The sequence below is a fragment of the Marmota flaviventris genome, chromosome 12 (assembly GCF_047511675.1).
Source record: "Marmota flaviventris isolate mMarFla1 chromosome 12, mMarFla1.hap1, whole genome shotgun sequence".
NCBI classification, from domain to species: Eukaryota; Metazoa; Chordata; class Mammalia; order Rodentia; family Sciuridae; genus Marmota; species Marmota flaviventris.
The window spans coordinates 100,878,187-100,887,363 of record NC_092509.1 but is presented as its reverse complement, the minus strand read 5'-3'; the positions used below and the strand labels follow the sequence as shown (position 1 = coordinate 100,887,363).

Below are 9,177 nucleotides of genomic sequence, written 5' to 3'. Positions count from 1 at the left end.
TATATTGGGGTTATGGGATTATTTTTTGAAAAAAGACAACAATGTTAAAATTTTCATTGCCTACTATCAACATGACATTTCCATTTCCTTGAGGATAAAGCATCTATATAAAGAATTTGGAATTTTGTGTGGAAAAATTGTCTCTTCTTTACCATTTATTTATCAAATCATTTGCATGATGGCTTCGTGGATATTAATTTATACTTTGGATTACAATCTGATATTACTCTGTTGCTCAGTTTTCCTAGTTTAGGCCATGGGAGCTACTCATGGTTTTTTGTTTCAACCCCTTGATCTTGAACATTTCTTTGCTTACACCAAACATTCTTAGCGCTTAATTCTTACTTTTCAAAACTCAGCTTAGATGTTATTTCCTGCAGGGGGAAAAAAAAATCTTGACAACTACCTCTATTCTCAGCCCTTCATTTTTTACTCCTCTAGATTATATGCTTTTCCAATATAACCTGAGGCTTATTTCCACCAAGGTATTCATACCCTGCATACTTACCTGTCTCTCCCACCACACAATAAGCTTCTTAAGGATAGGGGTCATATTTTTATTTTATATCTATCCCTAGTATGTAGCACACAGTTCCTCACACAAAGTAGCAGCTCAACAAATATTTCTAAAATATTCAGTTTGAGTCTAGAAGCCACATTAGTTGACAGCTAACTGCTAGGGAAGGAACTGCAAGGTGCTACTGTTACTGGTGTTAGTGTTAGCCATGTAACCTAAGTGGCTCAGGATAAGCAGAAGTTTCCTATAAATTGCAGTTACGTTTGTATAATTACATTAGGGGCAATGACCAATTACCCTTATATTCAGAACCAGAGCTAGACAGCTTCTAGATTTGCTTAAATTAGTGAAATGGTTCTCTAAGTGGCTCATGAACATTTTGGCCATGAAGTTTCTACGTGACTTACTCACTGCTGATTGGGGATTGAATAAATTTGCTGAGTTACATTCTTTGTTGTGACAGGTTAGCATAAAACAATAACTTTAAAAGTTAACCAAGAATCTTCCAAGATACAGGAATGAACATTGTGGCAAACTCTACTAGCTGAAACAGGCTTTTGAGTGGAACAATGCTACTACCTTTGGTCCAAGCCCCATGGACCAAATCTTGACTAATCATGTAATTGCGCTCCTGTCTCATCCATCCATTCACCAGCCATCAGAACATGCCATTCTCATTAACCCTTCCCTTCACCTGCTTTAACAAAATTTAAACTCTCACCCATGCCCTAGAAGCTCTTACCTATCAGCTCCTCTACCTTTTCAAACTCACTGTATACTTCTCTCCTCGTTGCCTGCTCATGATCCAGTCAGGCTCATCTTTCTGAATGCATCAAAAAAAACACAAAGTAGTAGCTCAACAAATCCGTAGCTCAGTCGTCTTACAAGAACTTCATAGTGTACTTCAACCTTTAACATTTCCCATACACAAGTGTGTGCTTGGGAACAACAGCAAGCTCTGAGAAAGACCTACAAATATGTACTGAAATGAAGATTAAACTGAAACCTATCAACAACCTATGCTATTCTTGAATAAGTATTTTTGGTCTTAAAATGTGCATCATTTCTAATTATTACTTACAGATTATGTTAGTTCCCTTCTCATAAATGAATATATATCAGAACATAGAATGACTAAAAAAAGAGTTCCTTTGATAACTAAATGTACATTATATCCTCTCAAACATATGGAAATTAACATGACTCTATAATATAGAAATAAGCTTGAAATAAGACATAAAAAAGTGAGGCCAAGGGCTGGGGTTGTGGCTCAGTGGCAGAGCACTTGCCTCACACATGTGAGGCGCTGGGTTTGATCCTCAGCATCCCATAAAAAAATAAAGATTGTGTCCATGTATAACTAAAAAATATTTTAAAAAGTAAGGCCAAATAAAACAACATAATCATCTGCTATTTAAGTGTATACAAAGAGGCTCTCTGCTTCTTACTTAATGATTTTTCAGTACACACATCCCCTAAGTGAGGTTCGTTAAGTGAAGGATCTGCATTTGACTATTCTTTCTGCATCTTCACAAAAGCACATTACTCTCTGAAAACATATCTGGAGTATCAGGTTCTGGTTGGTGACAGGTATAGCTTTTCTCTAAGAATTGAGTCCAAAAAGTCTTAACTCCCAGAAGTAGGATGTAATTCTCTTGAAGATCTGGAAATTAAAATTATTCACCTACATTGAGGCAAACTTGCTTGGTGCTAAAACCTGACTTGAACTAATGCAAGACTGTTTTTAGCTTTTGTTAATTAATCCCATATAGTGTGAACATTTATTTGCTTTGCTGCAGAAGTGTTGATGAGTTTGTGGAATATTGCTCCAGACTTTGTTGGGGATTATTTATATAGTATATGTTTTCTATTCATTTTCTAATATTCAAGTTTCTAAGTTCCAAAACACTTGTCACAGGTTTCATAATTTTAAGTTGAGGATATTCTGATTACCTTTGTCAAGAATATCTTTATTCAACCAACCTTTTCCAAGTGTTTACTTTTATAAAACATGGAGCATAATTTTGCTTTTTATCTTTTGCTTAAAAAGTGTTCAGACTTTTAAAGGAGCTGTTATGTTACTTCTGCTTGACCTGCTTTTTACTAACATCTTTCCTTTTGTAGTCTGAAGTCAATTTATAAAATTAGACAATCTAAGAGATGATGTGGCTTGAAATGCTTTTCCTCTAAGTCAGGATTTGGCAAGATATGATTTCCAGGCAAAGTCTGCCCCTCCTATTTCCCAGCCAGCCTGTTTATTCACATACATGTGTGGCTGCTCTCCCGTGAGAGCTGAATAGCTATGACACAAGCCACATGGCCTTGCAAAGCCTAAAATATTTACCATCATGCCCTTCCCAGAAAGTCTGCTTACCCTTATCCAAATCACTGTCTAACCCTGGATGGGTTACCTATAATTTTTATAAAATAAATTGACTTGACATTTAGGGTATGTATATGTGACATTTAAAAGGCAAAGAGAACTAGTTATTGTAATCTTTTCTATTGTAAACATTAAGTTCTCTGGAAGATACCCATATACTTTGTTTTGTTTAAGTTGATATACATAATTTCAAAATGGTTGGGAAATAATGGATCTTAAAATTATCCACTAAAACATTCCTCTGTAATTCATGTGTGCAACTTCTTGAAGAAAGTATCTCTCATTACATTTGACAAAACTTTTCCCAGCTCAGCTGTGGCTCAATAAACTTTTATTATTTTTTGTTATTTATTTTTATTCAAAAGAATTTGTTTCCCTATCACAAAAATTAGATAACCACACCACCAACAGCAGCAAAGTCCATGGAGTTACATTGATGGCGGAGAGTTCGCTGGGCATTCCCAATGTCCCAAGGTCATAAGGAAGGAAAAAAAGGAAATAAAGTACTCAAAAGAATACAAATCCCATGATGATTTTGGGGCGAGACTTCATGTGACATTCGTTTCTTCTCTCATTGTCAGCTGCAGATGTATTAGGCAGGATCAAACACACCCTCGACTTCAGTAAACCCTTCATACCAACTCTAGCACCTAATGGGGAAAAAAGGGATTAGTGTTATATAATAGCTTTACAACATAAAAGAGTTTAGTGACTCTTTACTGTATTTACCAGTGGAAACTAAATAAAAAATGTTTACCACCTGGTTATAATGCTAACAAATTTGAAGGGATTGAACATAAGCCCTTTCTTACATTCAAATCAACCACTATACGAACTCTTTCAGGTTAATTATCTCCATTTTAATTAGGGAGCCTTCAAGATAAAACATGTATAAATGAACTGGCTGATACGTGGCATGGATATACATTTATGGAATGTCTGTTGGTATTCTTCCACATTTTTAAGAAAACTTGAAACATTACTATTTAGGATATAATCTATTACTTCTATTGATAAGCACTAGTTTGATCAAACCACTGACCAAACACCAGTGATCAGGTATATAGCACATAAAACTTTGCCTTTTTCTACTAGTTTTTTCATTTTCTGGTTAATCATTTGGTGTCAAGGTATTTTGTTAGCTTTTAGTGTTAAAGCAATACCCCCTCATAAAAATAAGTTGTGATATTGCTACAACTAAAGATAAGAAAAAGTGGGAGCAAATAGCTAAGAAAAGACCATGAACACGAGGATAATTATGAGACACTGTCAAAAAGAATTAAGTTACAAGGAGACTAAAATTTTGGGGGGCAAAGATGTAAAGATGCAACCTTTGCTACTCTGCTAAGGTTTAACTTGACTGTTGGAATGATATCTTTATATTGGACAAGTAAGCTACTTAACATAAGAGGTCTAAACTGTTTTTAAAAAGCTTAGATTTATCAATGAGGCTCTATGAGTATCAATGTAGCTTTGAATTCCTGCAGAGATCTTAGTAATTTCAATTGATCCAAAGGCCAAACTTGTTGAAGAGTAAGGTTTCTTTTTGTTAACTCATGCCATTCCATGAGGCTAAGATAAAGAGAGACCCAACGAGTAAAAAGAGACAATTAAATCAGAGATTCTAAGACCTTCTATCTTGCTTGAGGCTTCAAAATATAACAAATGTTAATCATTTCAAAAACCTAGTTTTCATTTAAGCTGTCCATGGTTTTTCTTTAGAAGAGGCTTTAGAGAAACTAGCTGTCTAAAAAGTAGTCTACCATGTGAATTAGTTTGACCAGTTCAATGCAGTTCTGCTTTGAGTTTGCCCATTTCCTCACTATCGTACTTGTTAGGATTGAATTTTCTCCCTTGGGGGCTGGGTTATTCTCTACTTGGGATGAGCTGAAGGAATTCATGGCAAATTTAATACCTATTGGCAGGTAAAGTAGATATGTTATATATATATAAAAAAATGCTTCCTGATATTTCATGAAAAAATATGTGGAAAGAACAGGTATTCTCGGAACATGCGCTAATCAAATCCATGTACTAAAAGCCACCAAAATGGTGTTTTGTTCAGAAAGTTTGTTTTGCTTAGCTCATAATTTGCTTATCTAAGGTATTATGCCCAAGGGCTAAACTATCCAATAGTATAAGTAGATAACATTTTTATTTTTTTGAGCTCCTAACTACAAAGGAAAATCTGTGGAAAACTGTATCATGAGTTTATGACTGAGACTACCAAGGGGCACTCAAATTTTCAGATTATAGTAACGGCATCACATGATCAACCAATTTTCAACTGAACGCTAAATTTTTTCCCCACACTCTCAACTCCCACCTTGACAAGTGAAGAAAAACCTGTTTGTCAGGAAAGAAAAGGAAGAGAAACATGAGGAAAAGTAAAATGAGAGTAAGATAAATTTAAATCTAGTGGATGTATATGCACCTCCTGCTGTATTTGGACCTGGGCAGGGAATGCCCTTTGGTTAGCTACAGTGTAAGAGAAGAGAAGCTCAACAGCGCTTGGCCCACTGTGAATGCTTCAATCTTTTTTATCTGACCATCTATCAATCCATCCAGCATTCATAAACCTCAACAAGTACTACCATCTCCACAGATGCAAGCTCTTTCTTTCCCCTACAATCAAGCCATTTACAAGGAGACAGAGACCCATAATCTGAAATGACCTATAAGGTTCACTACAACTGTATATTTCCATGATCTTTTTATAGTCTAAAAATGGATCTGAGTTTAAAAATGGAGATATATAAAATACCTTACCTTAATTGTACCCTGACTGTTAGCAGCAATCAGCACATTGGACTCCTGGAAAAGAACAAAAACTTTTAAAGTATAATCAAGAGAATGATTTCTTCTTCATCCTTCTTTCTTCACTTCACCCTAAGCTACCAATAGAATCTAGAGTGAAGAGCCAATTTTTAATATGCTTTTAACTATGGAGTTTTAAACATAAAACCACATATTTTGAGAATTAAGTTTTAATTTTAAAAAGCCAGGAGAAGAAAAGTTTTGAATATAAAGAAAAATAAAAGGGAAAAAGGACAGCCAATGAAAAGAAGCCAAGAAAAACAAAAAATGAGATAAAATACAAATGACTTTAGAAAAACAAAATGAGCAACTGCTTTCTCAAAACACTCCTCCTTCATTCGTTTTCACCATTCAATACCAGTAACTGATGTAAATGCTGCCAATAACTTTGGCACAAGTCTCTATGGAAAAACATTTATAATTAAGAAAACAAGAAAATGGGAATGCTTGTCTTGAGAAAAAAGACTATCTTTTAAAAAATATTCTATCAGCAATACACATCATTAATAGCCTTGATGATTAACTGAATGAGAATTTATGTCCTGAAGTATTTTTTCATATTCTATACCTTAGGGGGAAAACATTTCTCTGGAAAGTAGGAAAGGCAGGAAAAGGAATGGTCTAGAATGATTCATCAAGGAAGAATCTCAGAAAGCAGGAAGAGTTGTGTCATCCTTCTGTTAGAAATGGGGCATCTAATAGGGCTCTGGAATTTGGAAGGGTCTTTTGCTCTCCAGGATAGAGAGCTGAGGGGTGAACAGACTCAAGACTGCCAGAGGGGTCATGTGGTTGACAGAAAGACCAAATCTGATGGTAACTATGAGAAATAGTGGTTCAACTTCAATGAAGCATGGGATCAACCTGAATATCCTTCAGGCTTCAGGACCAAGTGATGCAGAGAAGAAAGCTTTTGGTCCAAATGCTGGAAAAGTTACTTCAGCCTAGTTAACAATTTTATTTCCTTAATATGGTATAGGAATTTTAAACCACCATACATTTTTTTTTTATTTTTAGTAAAGCTACTTTTGAAAATTGCTCATCTTGTTACTATAGGCATATAAGGAAAGACAAGTTTTTCTATTATCCCAGAATTTTGGGTGAAATTAGAATACTTTTAGAAATCACAATTGGAGTTAGTTTACATGTCCTCTTTGGGGAATTACAGACTGTCTCAGGGACTTAATAGAATCAGTACTTCCATATTGGAGGTTTCAGGTGAGGGGACCAATGATCTTTTGGTGATCTCAATTTAGAAAGTGGTTGGAGAAAGTCTGGGGTCTCCTTAGGAAATTTAACTCACTCTGAGCTAGTGAGAAAGTAGAATTTCTATGCTTGACTCAGAAGCCTGCAAAAAGAGGAACTGTATGGAATTTCTTTCTAACAAAAACTTAAAGCTGTGCTTTGAAACTGCCACTACAGACTCAGAAATGATTCTCCCTCAAAAATCATCCAGAAATTAGGTCAAAAATAGCACTAATCAGTCTTGTTGCTATTTAAGAAGATTCCAGTTTCCAAGAAAGCTACTGCCAGGAGCTGCCACCACTATATGCTATCATGCATTGTTCCCTCTGTTATGTGAACACAAAACATCGTGACAACCAAAAGCTTCATCTTTTTCTGCCATTTATGTTCTAGTCACTTTTTAATACAAAGGAGGAGGGTAGCAAAACCTGATAAAGTTGAGGACTCATTTGATGGTAGCAGGGTACCCATTTCTGCCCAATACAGGGATTATAAATAACATAATTCAAAAATGATTTCTGGTGGAAGGAAAACTTGGTAAAGGTTGAATATCCCTTATCTGAAAGAGTTGAGACCAGAAGTGACTTGGATTTTGGAATATCTGCCTACACATAAGATATCTTGTAAATGGGACCAGTCTAAACATGAAATTCATTTACATTAGATATAAACCTTATAGACACACACAGTCTGAAGGTAATTTTATAGAGCACTTATTGGTGTTCAAAAAGCTTCAGAGTTTAGATTTTTGGATTAGTGATGCTTGATCTGTATTATCTTACGGTATAAGATTAGGCTCCATATAAAAAATGTAATTTATCTAGATAATCACAGAGGAGAGATCTAAAGTCTATAGTACCTAAAGAAAAGAAGACTTCTGATAACTACCCACTATGAAGAAACCCTTTCTTTTTGTAACCCTAGCACTGAAGCCAGATTTAAAGATAGGTAGTTAGTGTAGTTAGGTAAATCGGGTCTAATATCGAGTAAGATAAACAAAATGGAGGCTATTATAGAGAATGGAGTCTAGAAAACCAGAGCAGCACTTGGGGAAATTGAAATGTTAGTGTCCCCAAGGCCTGGGAACCCATCCTAAGGAACTGTTAAAGAAGCAGCTCCCAGCAAACAGGGAAATGCTAATCAAAAGCTGCCCCTGGCCCTTCCTGCCCCGATTACTCCTTCAGCCCTCCTATCTCCCACCTTTTGGGCCTTCCCACCTGCATTCTATCACTGTAAGATAAAGGGAAACAAAAGACTTGAGTGTGGGAAAGCTGAAAGATGACCTTAGCTATAAAAAAGGGAAGACCTCATCCTTCCATAGATTTGCCTTTTGGGTCCCCTTCTTCCTCTGGGAAGAAGTTCTTTCTGCTGTCCTTTAATAAAGCTTCTACTTTCCACTCTAAACTTGCCTCTGCCTGCTTCTCTGGTATTATACTTCAGCATTCAGGGAAGCAAGGACTTGTCACCGGTAAACTACAGCATTAATAGTCTTGTTTGATGCTATTAGAGGGTTACTCTTAACACTTTCACTTGTGGAGAAAGAGAAATAGCTTGTTTAACTATATATCTCTATATCTATATCCATCCCTTTTCTTGTTGTGCTGGGGACTGAACCACCGGCTTTGTGTATGCTAGGCAAGTGCTCACCACTCAGTCACATCTCTAACCCAAATACCTCATTTAGAAAAAAGCCAACATATGAATTGACTGCTTAGTTCAAATGATCTTCTAGGGCTAACACAAATGACAGTGTTCTAAGAATTCTCATAAACATTCAAAACTAACTGAATTTATAAAGAAAAGAAAAATAATAGCTTTGCACATCTCAGTATTCCTCCTCTCTCAAGAGACCATGTAATTACAAAAAAATAATTTACAACTAAAATGTCAGGCCGTCAGATATTAGCTTAAGATAAATTAATTTTTGCATGCAACAGGAAAATAAAACCAGCTATTTTATAGAGGTCTGGCAGTGATATGTACAGGTTACTACAGTTAGAAGTTTTGAATGAATCCTGTGCATTTTGGATGGCTTGTAATTGCCAGCTGTAGTCTGCTATGCAGAACCTAAAGTAAATATATTCTTTTTTTTAGTAGTTCTACTGCCAAACTCTCCTCACAGCTAAACTAATAAAGTATCTTCTATTTTCTCTTAATATGAAGCAATTAAGAAAAGACAATGGAAAAGTGAGCAGGTCTTTTATAAAAACAAAAATCA

General features: G+C 35.6%; 1 protein-coding gene across 7 annotated transcripts in view; it reads right to left on the bottom strand.

Annotated features, from left to right (window-relative positions):
• Positions 1 to 3,214: 3,214 nt before the first annotated feature.
• The window catches only part of Cop1 (COP1 E3 ubiquitin ligase), a 169,878-nt gene continuing 163,915 nt past the window's right edge, over positions 3,215 to 9,177 (bottom strand). For all 7 annotated transcript variants that reach the window (XM_027934924.2, XM_071600288.1, XM_027934926.3 and 4 more), the window contains 2 exons: positions 5,670 to 5,714; positions 3,215 to 3,550 (listed from right to left, as the gene is read on the bottom strand). In XM_027934924.2, the coding sequence (XP_027790725.1) occupies positions 3,533 to 3,550; positions 5,670 to 5,714 (63 nt within the window). In that variant the 3' untranslated portion in view covers positions 3,215 to 3,532. The remainder of the gene's footprint in view (positions 3,551 to 5,669; positions 5,715 to 9,177) is intronic.